This window comes from Bombina bombina, chromosome 12 (assembly GCF_027579735.1).
Source record: "Bombina bombina isolate aBomBom1 chromosome 12, aBomBom1.pri, whole genome shotgun sequence".
NCBI classification, from domain to species: Eukaryota; Metazoa; Chordata; class Amphibia; order Anura; family Bombinatoridae; genus Bombina; species Bombina bombina.
This window is the reverse complement of record NC_069510.1, coordinates 93,856,264-93,871,718: the sequence shown is the minus strand read 5'-3', so window position 1 is coordinate 93,871,718 and position 15,455 is coordinate 93,856,264. Positions and strand designations below refer to the sequence as shown.

The following is a 15,455-nucleotide window of genomic DNA, read 5'->3' as shown; positions in this document are numbered from 1 at the left end:
ACTAAGATCTGGATTTGCACAGATCTTAGCGTGTTGCACTTTCATAAGATGAAATCCAGTTCCGAAAATAGCCGAATGCTGCTGGTGGCCACCATCTTCCACGTTTGTTTCCTCACAAAACCACCAAATGCACATCACTACACTATGCCATACCACCTGCCCTTTAAGATAAACAGTGCACGCATTCCAATGGTTTGTGCATACGCTTGATCCATAGTCTGTATGTAGAGCAGTACATGCATGCTTTGTTTAGCCTAGGGCACAGGCGGTACTGCCCACTTTTTGAACAGCAAGAAGCACCCAATGGGCAGTCTCTAATTCAATGCATTTAAAAAACAGCAGAAAAATCTTAGGCTTACTGTCCCTTTAAATGTGCTTACAACCCAGTAGTCTAATGGGAGACCACACTCAAACTTATGGCCCAAGATTCCCTACCCTAATAAACAGTATATTGGTCTTATGTAAAAACACTACAGCCAGGAGTTTCATTAGATAAGACTGATGTGTGTTGGTAACAGTCACTGCTGTCACATTATCAAGAGCTAAGTACAGCGAGCATACCAGGAAACGACTCATCTGTAATCCCCCCTGCCTTAGAGTGTGGAGCCACAGAAAGACTGTGTGAAACATCACGGCAGGTGCAAACATTTTCATTCCCATCGTTTGTGCCAAGTAGGACAAACCTTTCATATTCCAGAACTTCCCTCAAATTCTGTTATTACACAAAACAGCGAGAGTAGATTGATAGCAGCCCTGAGAGAGGCCTATGGAAAAACCAAAACAGGAATGCATGTAAAACGGTTTGCAGCTAATTTTGTCCGTATTGCGGGAAGTCATGGGAAATTTGAATGCTCTGTCCCATACAACTGAGAATCTGTTCCCTGTGGCGTTGCACAGCCCATCAATCCCTCTGAGAATTTAGCCCAGCTCCAAACACTGAAAATGTATCTATAAAAAAAAAATATCTTCTTTGAAGTTGCACCCAGTGGGAAAGTTAGGATAAAATAAATCCCATTACTTGCTCATCAATCAATCATTTTATTAGAGTCAGCTGTGGGCTCCTTCTACTCCTTATGATCTATAGGGTATTAGTCATTAAATATATAATACTTGTAAAAATTGCAGTATTTACAGAATTCCTGTTACATAATAAAAAAATTTTTTTTAATGGATATCTGTTCTGTACTTAGTACAGTACTACTGAGAGCTAGCTGCGGATTAATGACCTGATACCTTCAGCTAACACCCAGTAGCGCATTGCTGCTCCTTTAGCAAAGGATATAAAGAGAATGAAGCAAATTTGATAAAAGATGTAAACGGGAAAGTTATTTAGAATAGTAAGCTCTATCTAAATCGTGAAAGAAAAAATTTGGGTTTCATGTCCCTTTAAATAAAAAATAAAAATTGCTTTAACTCTTGTTAAAAAGAAAATGTTCTTTTGCTCCCGAGATGTTCCAGAGCAGGTCACAACCTGTAATTTGTAGACATATGAATATGCAGCTCACCTGCCGCGTACTGTTTGAATGCATTTTGAACAACTTTCAAATTTACTTTTATCACCAATTTTGCTTTGTTCTCTTGGTATTCTTAGTTGAAAGCTAAACCTAGGTAGGCTTTGTTTGTTGTTGTTTAAAAAGATTGATAATTTCTTAGCCCTTAAAGGCCGCCTTTAATCTGAATGCATTTTGACAGTTTTTCAACACTAGAGGGCGTTAATTCATGTGTGTCATATAGATAACATTGAGCTCACAAAGTGAAGTTACCTAGGAGTCAGTACTGATTGGCTAAAATGCAAATCTGTCAAAAAAACTGAAATAAGAGGCAGTTTGCAGAGGCTTAGATAAAAGGTAATTACAGAGGTTAAAAAAGTATTATTGTAACTGTGTTAGTTATGCAAAATTGGGGAATGGGTAATAAAGGGATTATCTATCTTTTTAAACAATAACAACAAAAAACTGGTGTTGACTCTCCCTTTAATATAGATATGAAATTTAAATACTCTGCGCTCCGCCGCACACTTCAAAAGTCTGTAATCTAACAGTTTGAATTGTTCTCCAGTCAGCTCTATAGCTACAACAAAAGTGCCATATGGGGAGAGCGCTGATTGGACAACAATTCAAAGTGTTAGATCACAGACTTTTGAAGTGGGCAGCGGAGCGCAGGGTATTTCAATTTCAAATCTATATTAAAAAGTAATTACAACTGAGGAATGAAACTTTATCTAAAATATCACTAACATTCCGTTTCTGATTTTAGAAAGTGGAGAGTTTACCATCACTTTAATGAGACTTCTACACAGTGATTGTTTGACCATTGTAGGAGCCTATTAATATTCGTTTGCTGCACTATTCAGTATTTTTTTTTGTTTAAAACAAAACGAATACTGAATATTCAATAACATTCAGATTAGTTTTCATTAAAACAAATGTAAATGCTCTTTTAATGCAGGTGAAAAAGTATCACCTGCAGTTTTATACGTAACTATAGCGCACACTGGGGGGAATCTGCGTTTATCCCGACCCTTCTTCACAGAGCTGCGCTAATAGGAGGCTTAGCGCTGCTCTAAACCTTCTAATTGCACGGCATTGGGCTCTGTAAAGAAGGGTCGGAATTAGTGCAGCTCCCTAGCGCGCTATAGGTAAGTATTTTACCTTTTAAATGTAATTTAAAGGAAACTAATTTATACTAATGAATTTTGTTAGTGCATTTGTACAGATGTTTGTTTTGTGAACAACTAATGCACATGCCTAATAAATATACTAAATTAACATAAAGGGACACTAAAGTCAAAATTTAAACTTTCGTGATTCAGATAGAGCAGCAGTTTTAACAGACTTTACAATTGACTTCCATAATCAAATTGTGCACAGTCTTTTTATATGCACACTTTCTGAGGCAACAGCTCCTATTGAGCATGTGCAAAAGTTCAGTGTATACATATACTAGTCTGTGATTGGCTAATGGCTGTCACATCATACAGGGGGCCGGGAAAATGGATGGAAATATTTAAATGTGTCATTAAAAAAAATTACCACTTTTTTAACCTCTAAACTACCCCGACATACCCTGTACCACTACATACCCTGTAGTTGTTAAGAGTTTTCATGGTTATTATAGTGCGAGTCCCGCCGCTAGCTACTATACCCTCCCTCCCTCCTGCTGGCCACCGGAAATAGTGCGGTCTCACCACTTTTAAAAAATGCAATCCCCATAGAAAGACCACTGATGTACAGGGTACGTTGATGGTTGTTAATGGGTTAAAATTCCAAGCAAGTGCTGTTGCATTGTCTTTTTATTATGCACTTGCTGATTATTCTACTGTATTTAACGCTCCTTTAATGCAAAATAGCGTAGTGTCTATAACAAACATCTACAATAAAGAGGGAGATTCCTCAGTATTAGTAAGGACTGTCTAATATTTGTCTTTTACAAAGAAGCTTTTGAAATCCCAGAGTAGGAAATGTCACAAGTTGTCTCTAACTGTTGTGTGATGGAAAAAATAAATGTGAAGGATCCTTGTTCCCCTTCCTACACATTCACATCATGCGCGCAGATACAAGGAGACCGCAGCTGGATAGAACCGCGAATGAGGAACAGCGAGCGTCTGCCTTGTAGGGAGACAAGGAGGGTGCATGTTATATTGTAGCAGTAATATCTCAAATGTAGTGCAGGGCTTTGTCACTGACTATAAGACACGTTTCTGGTGTGTAAATAGTACAAGACCATTGTTCTAAAAATAATATATTATTCTTGTAAAGACCAGCATTAAACAGGTTAAAATATATATTATTCCTGTATAGACCAGCATTAAACAGGTTAAAATATATATTATTCTTTTATAGACCAGCATTAAACAGGTTAAAATATATATTATTCTTGTATAGACCAGCATTAAACAGGTTAAAATATATATTATTCTTGTAAAGACCAGCATCAAATAGGTTAACAATATATTATTCTTATAAAGACCAGCATTAAACAGGTTAAAAATATATTATTCTTGTAAAGACCAGCATTAAACAGGTTAAAATATATATTATTCTTGTATAGACCAGCATTAAACAGGTTAAAAATATATTATTCTTATAAAGACCAGCATTAAACAGGTTAAAAATATATTATTCTTGTAAAGACCAGCATTAAACAGGTTAACAATATATTATTCTTGTAAAGACGAGCATTAAACAGGTTAAAAATATATTATTCTTGTATAGACCAGCATTAAATAGGTTAAAAATATATTATTCTTGTAAAGACCAGCATTAAACAGATTAAAAATATATTATTCTTGTAAAGACCAGCATTAAACAGGTTAACAATATATTATTCTTGTAAAGACCAGCATTAACAGGTTAAAATATATTATTTTTGTAAAGACCAGCATTAAACAGGTTAAAAATATATTATTCTTGTAAAGACCAGCATTAACAGGTTAAAAATATATTATTATTGTACAGACCAGCATTAAACAGGTTAAACATATATTATTCTTGTAAAGACCAGCATTAAACAGGTTAAAAATATACTATTCTTTTAAAGACCAGCATTAAACTGGTTACAAATATATTATTCTTGTATAGACCAGCATTAAACAGGTTAAAATATATATTATTCTTGTATAGACCAGCATTAAACAGGTTAAAAAATATATTATTCTTGTATAGACCAGCATTAAACAGGTTAAAAATATATTATTCTTGTATAGACCAGCATTAAACAGGTTACAAAAATATATTATTCTTGTATAGACCAGCATTAAACAGGTTAACAATATATTATTCTTGTAAAGACCAGCATTAAACAGGTTACAAAAATATATTATTCTTGTAAAGACCAGCATTAAACAGGTTACAAAAATATATTATTCTTGTAAAGACCAGCATTAAACAGGTTACAAAAATATATTATTCTTGTAAAGACCAGCATTAAACAGGTTACAAAAATATATTATTCTTGTAAAGACCAGCATTAAACAGGTTAAAAATATATTATTCTTGTAAAGACCAGCATTAAACAGGTTACAAAAATATATTATTCTTGTATAGACCAGCATTAAACAGGTTACAAAAATATATTATTCTTGTAAAGACCAGCATTAAACAGGTTACAAAAATATATTATTCTTGTAAAGACCAGCATTAAACAGGTTAAAAATATATTATTCTTGTATAGACCAGCATTAAACAGGTTAAAAATATATTATTCTTGTATAGACCAGCATTAAACAGGTTAAAAATATATTATTCTTGTATAGACCAGCATTAAACAGGTTACAAAAATATATTATTCTTGTAAAGACCAGCATTAAACAGGTTACAAAAATATATTATTCTTGTATAGACCAGCATTAAACAGGTTACAAAAATATATTATTCTTGTAAAGACCAGCATTAAACAGGTTAAAAATATATTATTCTTGTAAAGACCAGCATTAAACAGGTTAAAAATATATTATTCTTGTATAGACCAGCATTAAACAGGTTACAAAAATATATTATTCTTGTAAAGACCAGCATTAAACAGGTTAAAAATATAGTATTCTTGTAAAGACCAGCATTAAACAGGTTACAAATATATTATTCTTGTAAAGACCAGCATTAAACAGGTTACAAATATATTATTCTTGTAAAGACCAGCATTAAACAGGTTACAAATATATTATTCTTGTAAAGACCAGCATTAAACAGGATACAAAAATATATTATTCTTGTAAAGACCAGCATTAAACAGGTTAAAAATATATTATTCTTGTAAAGACCAGCATTAAACAGGTTACAAATATATTATTCTTGTAAAGACCAGCATTAAACAGGTTACAAATATATTATTCTTGTAAAGACCAGCATTAAACAGGTTACAAATATATTATTCTTGTAAAGACCAGCATTAAACAGGTTACAAATATATTATTCTTGTATAGACCAGCATTAAACAGGTTACAAATATATTATTCTTGTAAAGACCAGCATTAAACAGGTTACAAATATATTATTCTTGTAAAGACCAGCATTAAACAGGTTACAAAAATATATTATTCTTGTAAAGACCAGCATTAAACAGGTTAAAAATATATTATTCTTGTAAAGACCAGCATTAAACAGGTTACAAATATATTATTCTTGTAAAGACCAGCATTAAACAGGTTAAAAATATATTATTCTTGTAAAGACCAGCATTAAACAGGTTAAAAATATATTATTCTTGTAAAGACCAGCATTAAACAGGTTACAAATATAGTATTCTTGTAAAGACCAGCATTAAACAGGTTAAAAATATATTATTCTTGTAAAGACCAGCATTAAACAGGTTACAAATATATTATTCTTGTAAAGACCAGCATTAAACAGGTTACAAATATATTATTCTTGTAAAGACCAGCATTAAACAGGTTACAAATATATTATTCTTGTAAAGACCAGCATTAAACAGGTTACAAATATATTATTCTTGTAAAGACCAGCATTAAACAGGTTAAAAATATATTATTCTTGTATAGACCAGCATTAAACAGGTTACAAATATATTATTCTTGTAAAGACCAGCATTAAACAGGTTAAAAATATATTATTCTTATAAAGACCAGCATTAAACAGGTTAAAAATATATTATTCTTGTATAGACCAGCATTAAACAGGTTACAAATATATTATTCTTGTATAGACCAGCATTAAACAGGTTACAAATATATTATTCTTGTATAGACCAGCATTAAACAGGTTACAAATATATTATTCTTGTAAAGACCAGCATTAAACAGGTTACAAAAATATATTATTCTTGTAAAGACCAGCATTAAACAGGTTACAAATATATTATTCTTGTAAAGACCAGCATTAAACAGGTTAAAAATATATTATTCTTGTAAAGACCAGCATTAAACAGGTTACAAAAATATATTATTCTTGTAAAGACCAGCATTCTTGTAAAGACCAGCATTAAACAGGTTACAAATATATTATTCTTGTATAGACCAGCATTAAACAGGTTAAAAATATATTATTTTTGTATAGACCAGCATTAACAGGTTAAAAATATATTATTTTTGTATAGACCAGCATTAACAGGTTAAAAATATATTATTCTTGTAAAGACCAGCATTAAACAGGTTAAAAATATATTATTCTTGTAAAGACCAGCATTAAACAGGTAGCAAATATATTATTCTTGTAAAGACCAGCATTAAACAGGTTACAAAAATATATTATTCTTATAAAGACCAGCATTAAACAGGTTAAACATATATTATTCTTGTAAAGACCAGCATTAAACAGGTTACAAAAATATATTATTCTTATAAAGACCAGCATTAAACAGGTTACAAAAATATATTATTCTTATAAAGACCAGCATTAAACAGGTTACAAAAATATATTATTCTTATAAAGACCAGCATTAAACAGGTTACAAAAATATATTATTCTTGTAAAGACCAGCATTAAACAGGTTACAAATATAGTATTCTTGTAAAGACCAGCATTAAACAGGTTAACAATATATTATTCTTGTAAAGACCAGCATTAAACAGGTTACAAATATATTATTCTTGTAAAGACCAGCATTAAACAGGTTAACAATATATTATTCTTGTAAAGACCAGCATTAAACAGGTTACAAATATATTATTTTTGTATAGACCAGCATTAAACAGGTTAAAAATATATTATTCTTGTAAAGACCAGCATTAAACAGGTTACAAATATATTATTCTTGTAAAGACCAGCATTAAACAGGTTACAAATATATTATTCTTGTAAAGACCAGCATTAAACAGGTTACAAATATAGTATTCTTGTAAAGACCAGCATTAAACAGGTTAAAAATATATTATTCTTGTATAGACCAGCATTAAACAGGTTAAAAATATATTATTCTTGTAAAGACCAGCATTAAACAGGTTAAAATATATTATTCTTGTAAAGACCAGCATTAAACAGGTTACAAATATATTATTCTTGTAAAGACCAGCATTAAACAGGTTAAAATATATATTATTCTTTTATAGACTAGCATTAAACAGGTTAAAAATATATTATTCTTGTATAGACCAGCATTAAACAGGTTAAAAATATATTATTCTTGTAAAGACCAGCATTAAAAAATATTATGACTAGAAAAATGAAGAGTAAAAGCTGTTTAAATTATAATCTAAATCTAATACAGCAGTATCAGTTGTGTATTTACTGTTTCTGACTAGTGCCCATTGGCTGATGGCTACTTAATGCTATTGTTGTTTGGCTGATGGCTCCTTAATGCTATTGTTGATTGTCTAATGGCTATTTCATGCTATTGTTGATTGGTTGATGGCTACTTATTGCTATTGTTGATTGGTTGATGGCTACTTCTTGCTATTTATGATTGGCTGATGGCTACTTCTTGCTATTGTTGATTGGCTGATGGATACTTCTTGCTATTGTTGATTGACTGATGTCTACTTCATGCTATTGTTGATTGATTGATTGATAGATACTTATTGCTATTATTGATTGGCTGATGGCTACTTATTGCTATTGTTGATTGGTTGATGACTACTTCATGCTATTGTTGATTGACTGATAGATACTTATTGCTATTGTTGATTGGCTGATGTCTACTTCATGCTATTGTTGATTGACTGATAGATACTTATTGCTATTGTTGATTGGCTGATGGCTACTTCTTGCTATTGTTGATTGGCTGATGGCTACTTCTTGCTATTGTTGATTGGCTGATGGCTACTTCTTGCTATTGTTGATTGGTTATAAGCCAGTGAGCATTAGAAGGAGGTATAAAACTGATACATTTGTATTAATTCAAATTTAAATTGAATAAGCTTTTGTTTAAGGGACATAAAAGTGCAAAAAGACCATGCTCTAATGCATGGGAACATTTTATTATTGCACAATTGCTTTCAAAGGTGTTAAACCCATGGTTTCAGTCAGCTCTAGAGCATTACTAGGAACTAGCTCCCAGCAATATACATGCAGTAATAACATCTTCTATATTATCAAATATTATCTGTTACAACTTTCAATACTTGAGTAATAGTTACACAAAACTATGTAAACAAGAAGGTTTAGAAAACAAATCATGTTACCAGTGTGTGTGGGGATTGGAGAGAGAGGTACTAAAATGTTAATTTTCCATCGTTCTCTCTATTCATTTTCCATTGTTCTCTAGTATTAGTCTCTCTGTGTATATGGAGACAAGATCAGGGGGTCAATTTATAAAGCTCCGTCTAAAGACCACTGCTCCATAACCTGTCCGCCTACTCTGAGGTGGCGGACAGAAATCAACACGATCGAATACGATCGGGTTGATTGACACCCCCTGCTAGCGGCCAATTGGCTGCGAATCTGCAGGTGGCGCTATTGCACCAGCAGTTCACAACAACTGCTGGTGCAAAGATAAATGCCGGCAGCGTATGCTACATCGTATCATGTCCGTCCACACAATAATAAGTTGACCCCCAGGAGTTATTGTGTAAATGCATAGACAAAGGCTAAAGAGGCTTGCGCTTCATGCAAGCTCATCCCATTTAATTAGGTAGTGATTTCCATTAACATAAATAGCTATTTTATATACCAAAATATACCTAAAGGACCAATTTATCATACATTTTATACTCTGTAGCAGGTATAACAGGTCATTGGAAACACATTAAGAGAAAAAACAATTTTACAGTTCACTGTCCCTTAAAACACATCATGGGGACACCTTGTTCCGCCTGTTCACTAAAAAAATATATATATTTTACAAAGGAAAGGTTGCAACTCTTTAAATGTGTTTTTCTACCTATTGTATTTCCAAATAAAATATAAATATGCATTATAAACATGACATTAAGCAGAATAAAGTTTGCAATGATTACATTTTTTGAATCCACTTTTGACTTTGGATGCCTACTTTCTTTATAAATACTGTATATAAATTGTTCAAATTTATATAAAGCCTTTAAGGTTAAAGGAACGCTAAAGTTAAAATTAAACCATTATAATTCAGATAGAACATTCCATTATTTACTTCTATCATCTAATTTGCTTTGTTCTCTTAGTATCCTTTGTTGAAGGCTAAACCTAGGTAGGTTGATAGGAGCTCAGGAGCATGCACAGGTCTTTATCAGTCTATGGCAGCAGTCATGTTTACAACAATGTATAACATTGCTATAAACAACTGCTGCCAGATGGCTATAGACACGTGCACTCTCCTGAGTTCACCTTGGATTACTCTTTAATAAAGGATATTGAGAGAACTAAGCAAAATTGATAATACAAATAAATTGTAAAGTTGTTTAAAATGTCAAGCTCTATTCAATCCATTTAAGTTAAATTTTAACTTTTTTTAAAGGGACATAAACCCCACATTTTTCTTTCATGATTCAGATGGAACATACAATTTTAAACAACTTCCCAATTTACTTCTATTATCAAATTTTCTTTGTTTTCTTGTGATCCTTTGTTGAAAAGCAGGAAATGTAAGCTCAGGAGTGTGCACGTTTCTGCAGCTCTATATGGCAGCAGGTTTGCAACAATGTTATACATTAGCAAGAGCACTAGATGGCAGAACTATTTCCTGTCATGTAGTACTAATGTTATACATTAGCAAGAGCACTAGATGGCAGCACTATTTCTTGTCATGTAGTACTAATGTTATACATTAGCAAGAGCACTAGATGGCAGCACTATTGCCTGTCATGCAGTACTAATGTTATACATTAGCAAGAGCACTAGATGGCAGCACTATTTCCTGTCATGTAGTACTAATGTTATACATTAGCAAGAGCACTAGATGGCAGCACTATTTCCTGTCATGCAGTACTAATGTTATACATAAGCAAGAGCACTAGATGGCAACACTATTTGCTGTCATGTAGTACTAATGTTATACATTAGCAAGAACACTAGAGGGCAGCACTATTTCCTGCCATGCAGTACTAATGATATACATTAGCAAGAGCACTAGATGGCAGCACTATTTCCTGTCTTGTAGTACTAATGTTATACATTAGCAAGAGCACTAGATGGTAGCACTATTGCCTGTCATGTAGTACTAATGTTATACATTAGCAAGAGCACTAGATGGCAGCACTATTTCCTGTCATTTAGTACTAATGTTATACATTAGCAAGAGCACTAGATGGCAGCAGTACTAATGTTATACATAAGCAAGAGCACTAGATGGCAACACTATTTCCTGTCATGTAGTAATAATGTTATACATTAGCAAGAACACTAGAGGGCAGCACTATTTCCTGTCATGTAGTACTAATGTTATACATTAGCAAGAGCACTAGATGGCAGCACTATTTCCTGGCATGTAGTGCTAATGTTATACATTAGCAAGAGCACTAGATGGCAGCACTATTTCCTGTCATGTAGTACTAATGTTATACATTAGCAAGAGCACTAGATGGCAGCACTATTTCCTGTCATGTAGTAATAATGTTATACATTAGCAAGAGCACTAGATGGTAGCACTATTGCCTGTCATGTAGTACTAATGTTATACATTAGCAAGAGCACTAGATGGCAGCACTATTGTCTGTCATGCAGTACTAATGTTATACATTAGCAAGAGCACTAGATGGCAGCATTATTGCCTGTCATGCAGTACTAATGTTATACATTAGCAAGAGCACTAGATGGCAGCACTATTGCCTGTCATGCAGTACTAATATTATACATCAGCAAGAGCACTAGATGGCAGCACTATTTCCTGTCATGCAATACTAATGTTATACATAAGCAAGAGCACTAGATGGCAGCACTATTTCCTGTCATGCAGTACTAATGTTATACATTAGCAAGAGCCCTAGATGGCAGCACTATTGCCTGTCATGCAGTACTAATGTTATACATTAGCAAGAGCCCTAGATGGCAGCACTATTGCCTGTCATGTAGTACTATTGTTATACATTAGCAAGAGCACTAGATGGCAGCACTATGTCCTGTCATGCAGTACTAATGTTATACATAAGCAAGAGCACTAGATGGCAGCACTATTGCCTGTCATGTAGTACTAATGCTATACATTAACAAGAGCACTAGATGGCAGCACTGTTGCCTGTCATGCAGTACTAATGTCATACATTAGCAAGAGCCCTAGATGGCAGCACTATTTCCTGTCATGTAGTACTAATGTTATACATTAGCAAGAGCACTAGATGGCAGCACTATTTCCTGTCATGTAGTACTAATGTTATACATAAGCAAGAGCACTAGATGGCAGCACTATTTCCTGTCATGCAGTACTAATGTTATACATTAGCAAGAGCACTAGATGGCAGCACTATTTCCTGTCATGCAGTACTAATGTTATACATTAGCAAGAGCACTAGGTGGCAGCACTATTGCCTGTAATGCAGTACTAATGTTATACATCAGCAAGAGCACTAGATGGCAGCACTATTTCCTGTCATGTAGTACTAATGTTATACATAAGCAAGAGCACTAGATAGCAGCACTCTTTCCTGTCATGTAGTACTAATGTTATACATTAGCAAGAGCACTAGATGGCAGCACTATTTCCTGTCATGTAGTACTAATGTTATACATTAGCAAGAGCACTAGATGGCAGCACTATTTCCTGTCATGTAGTACTAATGTTATACATTAGCAAGAGCACTAGATAGCAGCACTATTTCCTGTCATGTAGTACTAATGTTATACATTAGCAAGAGCACTAGATGGCAGCACTATTTCCTGTCATGTAGTACTAATGTTATACATTAGCAAGAGCACTAGATAGCAGCACTATTTCCTGTCATGTAGTACTAATGTTATACATAAGCAAGAGCAGTAGATAGCAGCACTATTTCCTGTCATGTAGTGCTAATGTTATACATTAGCAAGAGCACTAGATAGCAGCACTATTTCCTGTCATGTAGTGCTAATGTTATACATTAGCAAGAGCACTAGATGGCAGCACTATTTCCTGTCATGCAGTGCTAATGTTATACATTAGCAAGAGCACTAGATGGCAGCACTATTGCCTGTCATGCAGTACTAATGTTATACATCAGCAAGAGCACTAGATGGCAGCACTATTGCCTGTCATGCAGTACTAATGTTATACATTAGCAAGAGCACTAGATGGCAGCACTATTTCCTGTCATGCAGTACTAATGTTATACATAAGCAAGAGCACTAGATGGCAGCACTATTTCCTGTCATGCAGTACTAATGTTATACATAAGCAAAAGCACTAGATGGCAGCACTATTTCCTGTCATGCAGTACTAATGTTATACATAAGCAAGAGCACTAGATGGCAGCACTATTGCCTATCATGCAGTACTAATGTTATACATTAACAAGAGCACTAGATGGCAGCACTATTGCCTTTCACAAGGTATTAATGTTATACATTAGCAAGAGCACTAGATGGCAGCACTATTTCCTGTCATGTAGTACTAATGTTATACATTAGCAAGAGCATTAGATGGCAGCACTATTTCCTGTCATGTAGTACTAATGTTATACATTAGCAAAGAGCACTAGATGGCAGCACTATTTCCTGTCATGCAGTACTAATGTTATACATTAGCAAGAGCACTAGATGGCAGCACTATTTCCTGTCATGTAGTACTAATGTTATACATTGGCATGAGCACTAGATGGCAGCGCTATTTCCTGTCATGTAGTACTACTGTTATACATTAGCAAGAGCACTAGATGGCAGCACTATTGCCTGTCATGCAGTACTAATGTTATACATTAGCAAGAGCACTAGATAGCAGCACTATTTCCTGTCATGTAGTACTAATGTTATACATTAGCATGAGCACTAGAGGGCAGCACTATTGCCTGTCATGTAGTACTAATGTTATACATTAGCAAGAGCACTAGATAGCAGCACTATTTCCTGTCATGTAGTACTAATGTTATACATTAGCAAGAGCACTAGATAGCAGCACTATTTCCTGTCATGTTTTACTAATGGTATACATTAGCATGAGCACTAGATGGCAGCACTATTTCCTGTCATGCAGTACTAATGTTATACATTAGCAAGAGCACTAGATGGTAGCACTATTGCCTGTCATGTAGTACTAATGTTATACATTAGCAAGAGCACTAGATGGCAGCACTATTTCCTGTCATATAGTACTAATGTTATACATTAGCAAGAGCACTAGATGGCAGCACTATTTCCTGTCATATAGTACTAATGTTATACATTAGCAAGAGCACTAGATAGCAGCACTATTTCCTGTCATGTAGTACTAATGTTATACATTAGCAAGAGCACTAGATAGCAGCACTATTTCCTGTCATGTAGTACTAATGTTATACATTAGCATGAGCACTAGAGGGCAGCACTATTGCCTGTCATGTAGTACTAATGTTATACATTAGCAAGAGCACTAGATAGCAGCACTATTTCCTGTCATGTAGTACTAATGTTATACATTAGCAAGAGCACTAGATAGCAGCACTATTTCCTGTCATGTAGTACTAATGTTATACATTAGCATGAGCACTAGATGGCAGCACTATTTCCTGTCATGTAGTACTAATGTTATACATTAGCAAGAGCACTAGATGGCAGCACTATTTCCTGTCATATAGTACTAATGTTATACATTAGCAAGAGCACTAGATGGCAGCACTATTTCCTGTCATATAGTACTAATGTTATACATTAGCAAGAGCACTAGATAGCAGCACTATTTCCTGTCATGTAGCACTAATGTTACACATTAGCATGAGCACTAGAGGGCAGCACTATTGCCTGTCATGTAGTACTAATGTTATACATTAGCAAGAGCACTAGATAGCAGCACTATTGCCTGTCATGCAGTACTAATGTTATACATAAGCAAGAACACTAGATGGCAGCACTATTGCCTGTCATGCAGTACTAATGTTATACATAAGCAAGAGCACTAGATGGCAGCACTATTGCCTGTCATGCAGTACTAATGTTATACATAAGCAAGAGCACTAGATGGCAGCACTATTGCCTGTCATGCAGTACTAATGTTATACATTAACAAGATCACTAGATGGCAGCACTATTTCTTGTCATTTAGTGCTTCAGGCATGTGCACATTACCTACTTAGGCATCTCTTCAACAAAGAATAACATGAGAACAAAGCAAATTTGATAAAAGAAGTCATTTGGATTTTTTAAAACATTCTATTCGCTGTCTGAGTCAGTAATGGCTCCTTCCTGCATCTGCAGCTTAATAAATGGAGGCCAATACGTCATTGTCTTCATTGTAAGAGTTCTGACCCTCATCTTGTTTACAGCTACAGTCTATGGTTGACCTTCTGGAGGGGACGCTGTACAGCCTGGATCTCATGAAGGTGCACTCGTACATCAACAAAGTCGTTTCACAGATGAACAACCTAGAAGAGGTAAGGAGGGAGCCGGGCACGTGCACTTTTTTGCACACCTTATTGTTTATAGAACTTTATTGTTTACATATTGCAATTGCACATATATTTCAACTGTTTATTGTTGTAGAATTCATAC

General features: G+C 34.2%; 1 protein-coding gene across 1 annotated transcript in view; it reads left to right on the top strand.

The window, feature by feature from the left end:
* OLFML2A (olfactomedin like 2A) overlaps window positions 1–15,455 on the top strand; it is a 91,813-nt gene that overhangs the window by 29,382 nt on the left and 46,976 nt on the right. Inside the window, exon 3 of the mRNA XM_053695828.1 lies at window positions 15,230–15,337. Coding sequence (XP_053551803.1) covers window positions 15,230–15,337 — 108 coding nt within the window. The remainder of the gene's footprint in view (window positions 1–15,229; window positions 15,338–15,455) is intronic.